The sequence below is a fragment of the Euprymna scolopes genome, chromosome 14 (assembly GCF_053919585.1).
Source record: "Euprymna scolopes isolate OS-2025 chromosome 14, ASM5391958v1, whole genome shotgun sequence".
NCBI lineage: Eukaryota > Metazoa > Mollusca > Cephalopoda > Sepiida > Sepiolidae > Euprymna > Euprymna scolopes.
In genome coordinates this window covers 97,480,418-97,492,751 of record NC_136495.1, presented here as the reverse complement: position 1 = coordinate 97,492,751, position 12,334 = coordinate 97,480,418, and the positions used below count along the sequence as shown (strand labels likewise).

The 12,334-nt window shown below is 30.6% G+C and overlaps 1 protein-coding gene across 3 annotated transcripts in view; it reads left to right on the top strand.

Moving 5' to 3' along the window:
* Positions 1-12,334, top strand: part of LOC145293188 (zinc finger CCHC domain-containing protein 17-like) — a 129,549-nt gene that overhangs the window by 30,361 nt on the left and 86,854 nt on the right. For 2 of the 3 annotated variants that reach the window (XM_080139681.1, XM_080139680.1), the window contains exon 2: positions 7,748-7,805. In XM_080139681.1, coding sequence (XP_079995807.1) covers positions 7,748-7,805 — 58 coding nt within the window. Of the gene's footprint in view, positions 1-776; positions 893-7,747; positions 7,806-12,334 lie in introns of those variants that run through there. The other variant, XM_080139682.1, reaches the window with a different exon arrangement.

Genomic DNA, 12,334 nt, shown 5'->3' with positions numbered 1-12,334 from the left:
CATTGTCTACTCTCCATTAAAAAAAACAAAAAAAACTAAGTATTCTACTTATATAAGTTAAAATCGTCATTCATTTTATGGAAAAAAACGATGATAGGTTCCCGTCTTACTAACTCAAATAAGGAAGATACTTTTCTTTTATTGTTATTTACCAGAATTTAGTTGGCAAAGTTTATGTGTATATTCTTGAAACTGCTTGCTGTAACTTGTCATGTCATTCCAGACTTGATTTAAATGCAATTGTCTACCTCTTTGCTAACATTTGGATGCTAGGCGGCACTTTACTAGTAGACTTTTCAATTAGTCATGCTAAAAAAGAACAGCATCTTCCATTCTTATAAAAACGCATGCAGAATGCGTTTATTTTAACAAAAATAGCAAGCGAATATAAATCACAATTTGACAAAAAAATTTCTAATAATAACAATAATTATGTTTTTTTTTTGTTTTTTTTTTTGTTTTTTTTTTGTGTCATTATAGGGCATGCGGTTAAGATAAACAGACAGGTAAATAAATTAATACATAAATAATTGAAATAAAAAGACTTTATTTTTTTCCGTTGCTTACTAGAATTTAGGTGACAAAGTTCATGTATGTATTTTTTAAACTTATCACTGTAACACCTTGTGTCATTCCCAACTTTATTTGAATGAAATTGTCTACCCCTTTTGCTAACATTTGGTGCTAGGTGGCGCTTTTCTAGTGAACTTTTCAATTAGTCATACTAAAAAAGGACAGCATCTTCCGGTTTCTGTCTTCTTGGGGATGGGGGGGGTTGAATCAGTCTGATATTCTAGCAGCTCCATTTGTATAACCAGGCTGGCTGCCCCTTGTTGACCATGTCAAAAGGTTGCAGTTGGCTCATTGATGATCGCTGACTCACAAAATGCATGTATGCTATGGTTTTCTCTTCATCTACATCTTATCATGACTATGCTGAAGCATCTGTTGAGGGTGCAAAGCATAGTCTATAAGTTGCATTAAATGCAAGGGATGAAGTAAAGAATAGATACCCCGTAGCAGACGACGCCGCCTGGCTGTGCCAGGCGCACAATTCAACTAACACCGGTGATTCGACCTTGACATTGGCACAAGCACATGGCGTCGGTTGTTTTTAAACACGTCAAATAGCAAACATGCTCGAATATTCACCAGCATTTTTTAAAAAATATATTTACAAAACCTTTGAAGATTTAAAAGAAAAAGTATATATTTACAAAACATTTTTTTAAAATAAGTAACAAAACGAACGTATTTAAATAAAAGATATTTAAATAAACGGGTGTCTCTTTCTGTTTCGGATTTTTGCGACCAAGATTGATTTTTATGTGCCGTGTTTTGGGGGGGGGGGTTCTGTGTGCGTTTTTAAGACAATTCAATATTTATTCTTTAAAACATTAACTTCAGCGACAATTAATATATTTTCAAAATAATATTTTTAAATATTACATTTTTACGAATATTCGCGAGCAAGATTAAAAAAAAAAGTTCAAATAAAGACTGTTTGAATAAAACTTAAAAAAAAAAGGTTCATTCTATACGGTTTTGGCCATTTCTTTTTCGTCCGTTTTTAATACAATTCAATATTTATTTACAGTGCGATGTATGTCGGTGGTCAGTGAAGGAGAAATCCTTTTAGGCCGAGGCAATTTTTTATGCATAATAAAATCACAAGTATAAACAATCGAGATAAAAAAAAAAAATTATTTTATTCATATCTTTTTTTTATAACTTTTATTCAAACAGTCTTTATTTGAACTTAATGGACTGTTTTTTTTTATTAACTGTTTTATTCTTTTTATCAAACAAAAATAGAACTTTTATAATGAAATATATATTATGGACTGTTTTTCAAACATCGAAATTTTAAAATTAAAGTTTTATTTAAAACAAAAAAAAAAGACGAGGTGTTTTTTCTTTTCGAGATATTTTTTTTCACCATTTATTACTTTGAAATTTTATTCACCATGGAATGATAAAAAAAAAACTTTTCGTTAAATATATTTTTAAAAAATTATTATAAAATATCTATAAAGTCTATTTTTATGTCTGTAAAAGTTTGTTGAAAGTTCAAATAAAGTATATAATTTAATTGAAAAAAAAAAACACCTCGTCTTTTTTTTTTAAATCTTGCTCGCGAATATTCGTAAAAATGTAATATTTAAAAATATTACTTTGAAAATATATTAATTGTCGCTGAAGTTAATGTTTTAAAGAATAAATATTGAATTGTCTTAAAAACGCACACAGAAGCCCCCAAAACACGGCACATAAAAATCAATCTTGGTCGCAAAAATCCGAAACAGAAAGAGACACCCGTTTATTTAAATACGTTCATTTTGTTACTTATTTAAAAAAAATGTTTTGTAAATATATACTTTTTCTTTAAAATCTTCAAAGGTTTTGTAAATATATTTTTTTAAAAAATGCTGGTGAATATTCGAGCATGTTTGCTATTTGACGTGTTTAAAAACAACTGACGCCATGTGCTTGTGCCAATGTCAAGGTCGAATCACCGGTGTTAGTTAAATTGTGCGCCTGGCACCGCCAGGCGTCGTCGTCTGCTACGGGGTATCTATTCTTTACTTCATCCAATGCAAGCAACGCGCCCAAATATTGTGTAAACTTGACTTGTTGAACACTGGTATGAGTGCATGTGTGTTTTGTTGGTGCTCTTTTTCTGACATCTTTGATGGATTAGCCAAATCCAGGATATCAGCTAAGATCTGAGATCATTTCTCTGAGACCGGTTATTGTCTGCTCAGTCATCTACTTGCTTGTTCAATCAGATCTGCTTCATCTCTTCAAATAACTCTAATATCCCCCTGGTTTGTTTCATCTATTAAATATATCTACTTTCAACTAAAAATCATAAATGTCCAATCTCTTTCTTAGTCACTCACAACTGACTATGGAATTAGCCATAACTGCATTTTTCTCAGCTTGCTCTCTCTACTGTCATTTACACCTAAAAGTTAATAGCTAATTGTCATGGGCAACATTCGGTCTGGAAAGTTCAGTTGATTAGCTTTTTTTTTTTTCTTTTTTTGGTGCGGTTGGGGCAGTGTAATGACTACAAGTGTTTTGTTGTTGTTGTTGTTGTTAAAGGGGAATAACTACTGTTCTTTAATTTGACGCTTTGACGTTAATATTAAATAGAAAACCAAAAAAAAAATTTTTTTTTTAAAACTTTAATTCAAAGTGTAGGGGAAAATACTGCCTGTGTCCCTATTTTTCTCACTCAATATCGGCTATTTTCGATTTAAAATAATCAAAATATAAAAAGCATTTACATTTATTCACAAAATTCAAAAACACAGCAGCTGTTACGGATACGTATTATTTCATTGGTGGACAAATTTCTTTAACAATAAATATTATTTCAACGAAGTTCTTTGCTGTTTATATTTTAAATTTAAAATAAGTTTTCAAACTAATTTCTTTTAGTTTTATAATTTTTTCCAAATAATAAAAAAATAACTTTTTTCTAGGTTTATCTTATACACTTGCTTTTTCCTTAAAATTGCTATTTTAAGTAAAACTTCGAATTCTTTTTAACTTTAAGGTGGAAAATTGACATCTTAACGGAAATTAGTTATAACTGAAAAATAGGTATCAATTAATAATAATAATTTTTTCAACCACTTATTTGAAGTCCCGGTGGCAGCCATAAAACCACAATTTTTTAGACAATTATTTGTGGTTTTACGACTTTGGATTTAGAATTAGTGGTAAAAAAATTGGTTTATATTACATTAGCTGAATCCACTGTGAAAAATTTCCCCCACTCTTTATCTTTGCCTAAATCAAAACATGGATTCCATGAACAAAGCTTCTTTCTTAGAACTGCACGCCTGTGGAACTCTGTTCCGTCTGCCTGCTTCCCACCTGACCACAACTTGGATGTCTTCAAGTCCAACGTTAACAAATTCCTAATGAACCGCCCTCTTAAGTAAATACTTCATTAAATCTCCACACTAACGTACTGTACTTGCAATAACCCTTATCCCTGAGTGGCTTCCGAGCCTTGATAAGTGGTGACCACCATGTAAAAAAAACAAAAAAAACATTAGGCACCTCCAAACCGTTGTGTAGAATGTCATCGTTATACACCTTAAGTAGTGACGTCATCATTTCGTGTGTTTACTATAGTTTGGGTCAATTTCTATGGAAGATCATTTATGCAGAATTCATGAATAAATAAAATGTACAATCAAAAATATGGATAAAAAACAATATAAGACTTACCTTTTATAAAACAGATAGATTTTTAATAACGAACTACACAGACGATAAAATTAATTTTAATCTGATCTGTTAATACATGTATCTAAAGATGGTGTTGCTACCGACCTCCATATATTTTTGGAAAAAAAAAGGCGCAAATTTTGATTATCACCTATGTTATTTTAAATAATCAAAACCAAACAAATTTTTTTAGTCGATTTTTTCTTTAGTAATTTTTATTATCTCAAGAGTCATATATTGTATTATATGAATATATTCTTTTATTATTGGAAACCTGTTATATAAAAAAATCTGTTTAAACTTCATATTGCGTAATATTTGAATTTAATATCATTTAAAGCTTTTTGAAAATAATTATTTTAAGAATTCTGTTTTTTTGTTGTAATTCAAATAATTATATTACTGAGAAAAAAAAAATCAAGAAAAATTGTTTATTTTTTTTAGCATGATATTAATGATTTTATGTTAAATTTTATTTACAACTTTAAGGTAAGTGAAAAAAATTATGGGATTTTATATATATATATATATATATATATGAATAACTATTTTTTAATTATTTGATCTTTTCAGCTTTAAAAAATGTTGAAATTTTTATCGACCTACATTTATTTTTTTAGTTTTCATAACATGACATGAAATATGGGGGGGGGGATAGAACACCTAAAAAAAAGTATTTCCTCTAATATATTTAACAAAACCTACTTTCATTATGTAAGTTTATTTAATAATGAATAAATATCGAATATTTCAGAAAAATATGACTATTTGATTTTTACTATATTTTTAAAACATGGGTGCGTCAACGGCTTAAAAAACGTCACTACATAGGAACGTTGTTTTAAAGCGTCGATAATGTAAACACGATTTTTGTCTCGCATTATTTTTGTATGCTGTAAAAAATTTTTTTTAAATATTAGCAGTTTATTTGAAGCTTCTTTTAAATGGTAAAAAAGTTGGGATGATAATATTAAATTACAGTTACGCCGTGTTACATACAGAGAGGGGGGGTTAAAACTGTGGCGTGCGTTGAAGGTACCTATATTACATCTATTTTTCATGCAATATTTATTCTATTTCTTATTTTACTGATTTTTTTTTTTTTTTTTTACATAAAAACATGTTAATTTTTACTTGGAAAAATTATTGGTTAATTCCTATTTTAGTCATGTAAATTATTTTAAATTACTTCGAGATTCTAAAATAGGGATATGCTATTTTTCACTTTTACTTTGGGGTGGCAAACCCTAAAGTAAAGATAAGTCGTCGTTGCCGATTTTTTTGGCAATCTTTTAAAACAAAACTACATCCTGGTTAGTAAAGGGGAAGTTATTTCCCTTGCATTATAATGTATTTTTTTATCATGTCATGCAAAAAATAATTGTTTTTATTGTTTTATGATACAAAATTCCATGAAACCAAGTCATACACCACCGCACATTTTAATCTGGATAAAAAATCATTAGTTTACCGATCCTACTATTTTTTTAAAGATAGGATTTTCAAATTAAATTCAATTTTTACGGTATCTTTTGTTTATCAAATTGTTAGATGACAGTACAGAATAGTTACCTCCCCTCCTCCTCTTGTAGCTGTCACTGTTAGTAACAAACTAAATATTGTGAGTTTGTCTCATCTTCATCTTTCCATTCTGGTTATGAGAGTATCAAATGTAGTCAGCCTATTTAAGCACAGATTAAGCAGTGAGCAAACAGAAAGTCGACTCAGACCAGCTACTTGGCCCTGATTGTCACAAGATGAAGAGAAACTTTGTTGATCACATTTCAAATATCAACTCATATTTACCACTGGACCATATTAAATTACTGGCCTAATTTATTTTTCTGTCTGGCAGCAGGATGCTTGTTGCAAAAAATACGCTGGGTGGGGTAACTTATTTTAGATTGAAGATTTTAATAAGAGTTGTGTACCTTAAGTTGCTTTTTATTTACCATAAGCTAATTTTTTTTATGTGATTATTTAAAAAAAATTTATATTAGCAGTCATCTGTACCAAACTAAGTAATTTAAAATATAAATTGTTGCTAAGTATCTTATTAAATTGGTAATAACATGTTACACCAATAAGAAATGTAAATTGGTTTGTCAGAAACAAAGTTTGATTTGTCAGCTTAAAAGGTATTCAGGTCTAATTTTGAAAATCCATAAAAGCAACTTTATATGTTAGAGATAAATATTAATGAAGATAATACAGCCCAAATATAAAAAATTAATGTTGCTGTTTAGAATTTTCAAACTCGTTTCCTCATCTTGGTTGTAGAAAATGTAAAGATTTTTTGCCTTTGTTTTTAATTTTAAATAAAAAAAGAATGAAGAAAAAAAGAATGAAACTTTCACATTAACCCAGATTGAAAGAGAATTTATTCTGTGGCATTGCAGAACTAACGGATAAATGTTCCCCTCATACTGCAATTGAAGGACAGCTTGGCAAAACTAAAGATGAATTGGTCCTGTTGTACTGCGGTTGAAGTACAAATGGAATTAACAGCTGGACAAGTGTAGTTAACTAGCAGCTGGACAGAATCAAGTCAATGGCTAAACATTAGTTAACACTTAAAGTCATAGCAGCCAGATGACTGTAGTTGCTGATTATGTGGAATAGTTTAGTTAGCTAAACTGCAACAAGCATCCTTATACCAGATAGAAAAATAAATTAGGCCAGTAATTTAATATGGTCGAATGGTAGATATGTCGATATTTGAAATATTAGTTTGTATTGTATTTTAAACAATGTGACCTTCACCTTTCTTTAGGTGTATGATTCAAAGTGATCACTTTTCCCCACTATGTATTTAAATATGACGTTTGAAAAAATCCACTCATGGTGCTTGGTGGTTTCAACATCTTCAGTAGATGAGTCTTATATGGGAATTGTTAATTTGGAAGAAAATGTGCAAAAATTGAATGTGCGCATGAAAACAAACATGGTGACCAATGAAAACAATAAGGATAAAATTGAACAATAAAGGTCTTAATATTATCGTCCTTAGATTGATAAATGAAAAATCCTTTATATAAGAGGGGTATGCATGTTTTTTTTGTCGAGTGGTTCAATATGGGGGATGAATTTACTAGAATGTTGTATTAGAAACTGAGCACCCCTATAAATATTTAAATATTGAATTTTTTTATTGCATTTATTTTTTTTTATGATCTGGTAGATTAGTGTCAAATTAATAATAGTCTGCTGAAAAAAATTGAAAAAAAAAAAAAAACCAAAGAAAAACAAATACATGAGGTGTGTGCATTGTACAGGTCCACGCCAAAAGATTTTATGTTTAGGTCAAAATATAACCGTTTATAAGAACATTCATATCCTGCACCACACCAATCACTTACTGATGTCATACTGTGCTTTAATTTAAAAAGTTTTCTTGATTTAGTAGTGTCTGTATGGATAAAGAAAGACTGCTTATTACTTTGGTAGGGATCTTTAAATTATTATTTTCATAAAAAATTCCATTCCTTTTTCTTTCTAGGTTGCAACTGTGACGGATTATGGTGCTTTTATCAAAATCCCTGGTTTTAAAAAACAAGGTATTTAAAGATTTTGTTTTTAATCATGCGTTTTCATAGTTAACGATTTTCAAAAAAATTTTTGAAAAGATGTATTACAGTTTCCTTATTCAGGGCTTTATGTTGCGAATGAAACGGTCGCATTTGTGAATGATTTTTTTTTTTTACAAGTGGCAATTAGAAATAATAAAATAATTATCATTTGGTAATTATGTTTTTTTCACCGACAATCTTCCAAAGCTCATTACTAAGTGAAAAATGTCTTTTTAATCTTTATTTTATTTTTTAATAAAATGAGCAAAGTCAAATTATTTAAACAAAAGTTTAATAGAACAATAAATTTACTTTCATTAATGAAGGCCGTTGAAAAAAAAAACTTCTGAAGAAATTCAAATGGCTATACCTTCAAGTCTCAGCATAAAATTTGGTGCATATTTAGAATTATACTTATTTTTTTAAAAATGCAAAAAAATTCCTATGATGTACATCCTCATCACGGAATGGAGATATCATGTGTCCAAAAATCATGTGGTTTTGGCTAGTATGTTTGGCTAATAAACTAAAATATTTAATTGTCAAAGGTTAACTAAAGATAAATTTGTCCATAGAGCCCTGTTATTTAATAGTTGGGAGTACTCAGTATCAGCAATAGTACATATAGCAACATAAATTTAATGAGTGAGGAAACAATTAAAATTCCATTGCAATATATTTTTACATCAATAAGTGTTATGTAGTAGGTCAAACACAAGAAAGTATTTGTTAGTTATTAATCTGTCTGTAGATCTATCTATTTATTTATGTGTATTATCCATATATCTCTCGGTCATTATCTATTTCTGTATCTATCCATCTCGATCTATCTGTCTAACTGGAGAGATAAACAAGAGATGAATATGAAGATTGTTGATAAAAACCTGTCAAAATATGACAAAGCTAGATCATCAACAAGTTGACCGGAAGCATCTGATTAGCTGACAGAATCTACGTGTGAGTTACGTGGATCAGGTTAGCTGGAGATCATTGGAGTTGGAATTTGAGCAGGGCAGATGGTTTAGCAGGTCATCCCCCCCCTTCACCAGGGAGGGAGCTGGCGTGTCTTAGAATGGAGACCTAGAATTAACTCCTCAAGCAAAAATATTCACTTTCCATTCTTTTGCGATCGACATAAGTATTTGTATTTAAACTTCTGACTTGGTTGTCTTGTGTTATTCCTTACTTGTGTGTTTACTGCTTTTCTTTAAAAATTGGTATCTTGATTGGAGAACCCCTTTCTCTGTATTCTTTCATTATTTAAGTCAAAACTCTGCAACCTTGTGCCACATCTATTTTTAATTCTTATTGCATTGTGTAAGATTCCATCGTCATGCGTCAGAATTGTATACTTTTAATTAACTTTTAACATCCTGTTCAGCAACCTCAGTCCTGTAATGAATTATCCCTCTCTTCTAACTAAAAACGTGTTTTTTATTTTATTTGAATGTTCATACCATCTTAAACTTGTGACAGACTATTGTGAAGCTTCATAGTGTGACTGGAAAGACACTGTTCTTTAATATGACAATGTCTTTGAAAATGCAAGCAACACTTATGATCAATGCAGTTTCAGGTGGTGTAGGATGTTAAATAACCTGATAGTTTTTACACATTGCGAATCTTTAATTATATACCATTTAATGTATATTTTATATGCTGGCATGTGTTGAACAATTTTTAAAAACTAACCTATTTCTGGCCAGGTCTTTATTTATCCCTCTTTCTCTCAAATTCATCCTATCACTTCCTCATATATTTCCCTTGGCCTTCCCTAGTCAACTGATCCAGCTACTTCAACTGTTCTATTTCTACTACTCCAAGAACTTGCATTCATTCTTTTAGTGTAACAAAACCAACAAAGTCTCCTGCTCAGCACATATTTCCCTGTCATCTCTACTATTATATAAACGGAACTTTGTGTGTGTGTAAGTTCTCGAAAATGCATGGTCGATTTTTATGAAATTTCACACAAATTTACTTTATATGCCTGGCAGTGTTCTTAGATAGGTTTTGTATCGGAATGTCTTCGATCAATATCGATAATCAAAATAATCTGATGAAAGAAGAAACAGACGATTTTGACCAAAGTTAACACCTTTCACAGCCTAACACCACATTTAAGAAGTTTTATCACTACACAAGCCGAAAGGCCCAATATATAAAATCAACAGTAAGTTCTTTGATATGACAGGAGCATGTTCGAAATGAATGTTTCTCAATTGCACTATGATTTTTTCATTTTAAACTTAAATTCAAGCCGTTATCACCACACAAACAGTAAGGCCAGGCATATAAAATCAACATTAAGTTCGTTGATATGACAGGCGTATTTAAAATGAATGTTTCAGTTTAGACGACAATTGAAGCATGATACTTGACTTTTGCATTTTAAACTTTAATTCAAGCCATTATATATAAAAATAATTTCATAAAACCAACAGAAGATTGTCTACAGTGCGATGTAGACTACAATGTATTGAAGACAGCAGAGAGGCATACAAAGCTTCCTCCTGGTGCATCGAGATGGGTCCCTAGAGCAGGCAATCAATCGATTTAATTGAAAAATGCCCAATTTCACCAATGTCGGTGACTATAAAAATATAGGAGTGTGAAACATTCGTTGATCATTATTTAATCTCAGGCAATGTTGGGTGTTCCTGCTAGCTTATCTTAAAACATGACTTTAACTCCGTCTTTTGACAAATGCCAAATTCTTAGATTTCGTAATGCTTGTCATATACTGATAGCCATAGAGGCAGAAAGTCTTTCCCATGTTGAGTTGTTGATTCTATCTTTCCAGATATTTGGTGGTTTCTCTCTAAGATATAGTGTTGCCATTCTTATTTGTTATCTGATGTAGTGTTGCCATTTTGATTTGTTCACTGATTTCCATGGCTAATAGCACCCTACCTTGAAGTCCAACATTCAAACTTTTTGGCCTAACATTTACACATAACATGTATTGGAATAAATACATAGTCAAATTTGCTGAAAAGAAGAAGTATTTTTGCCACAGCATCAACCATTAGTTTCTCACTCTTAGACAGTGAACAAAAAAAGGCTCTTAGCTATTAGGTCACACACTATCTACCAAGCTCCAGCCTCTACCCCATCATCAGTTTTGTATTCATGTGCTTGTTTTACAAGTCCTTCAATGGAATATGCTCCAGTGAATTTGCTGTACATATACCCTCTCAATGTGCATATACCGACTAACTCAACAATCAGTAAAATCCCACTCCTTCACTGGAAATGTCTCCAAATGCTGAAAAGCTTCTTTCCTCCATCTGCTTGTCTTTGTGATTCCTGCTTGCTCATTGTCTCCCAACTGTACCAACATGCAGAAATTTTAATGTAAAATGAACAAACATTTTACTTCACAAATCTCCACTTAGAATGCTCCTAATTCACAGTAGCTCTTAACATCTTGATGGCAATGTACCTTGTTTAGAGTGGGTAAAAAGAAATAATAAATAACAGTATTTTCATTTTAAATACACACTTTAAAAAAAATAATTCATATCTATCTATCCATATATATATATATATATATATATGAATTAATGACAAAAGTCTATATTCCAAAGTTCATGATGTTGACCATCTTACAATTTATTCTTTTAATTCAGTTGACATTTACAATTCTTGACAGTATCTGTTTCATAGCACAAAAATCAATCACTTAATTATTATATCAATCAGTAAATCTATTTTGCCCTTAACTCATCACAAGAAATAACAACAATCAATCCCTCAAAAGGAGACATAAAGTGCGTTTTGACATGATTAAAAATCTGAAAATTGGAAGAGAAGCTGTAAATACCTTAATGTTTAGATTTAATTACATAGCAGTACACAGCACTATATTTTGGGGGTGACCACAGGTTAATATTAACTGCTGTTTTCTATAATATATTGTTTATAAATTACTATGATCTTGGAGGTTATAAAATAATCATGTAGTTGTCAATGCCAATTTGTTAGATCCTGAAACTAAAACAAGAGAGAACCAGGCACGTGTATGGATTTGAAACGAATTTAGCATTATTTATCTCTCACCACATATATTGATACACAGTATATCATATGCTAATATTTTTCAAATTGCATGCTTACAATAATCTTCATCATTCATATTATTTGAATTCTTTGGAATACTGTTCTCATTTTGAGTGTACTTTTCACAATGTTTTGGTCGATATAACCTCTAACCTTTTGTTAGGTGTATCTTGTTGAACTCAGGAATTTGGACAGAATTTTGAACCGAACCCTTTATTTACTTCATGGGGGTAGCATGTTCTTGTTCCATCAGTTATGACTGAATAGAGGTCCTAAGTAATTTGCAATTGTATTTTTCAGTCGCCCACACTGAGAATTGAACCTTCAACCTTCAGGAGAATATCACTTTTACAATTGATTTTTCCAAGTACTCTAACCACAGCAGCATGGGTTCTTGCGGTTTAATTATCAGTGTGTGTGACTGAAAAATACAATTGCAAATTACTTAGGACTTC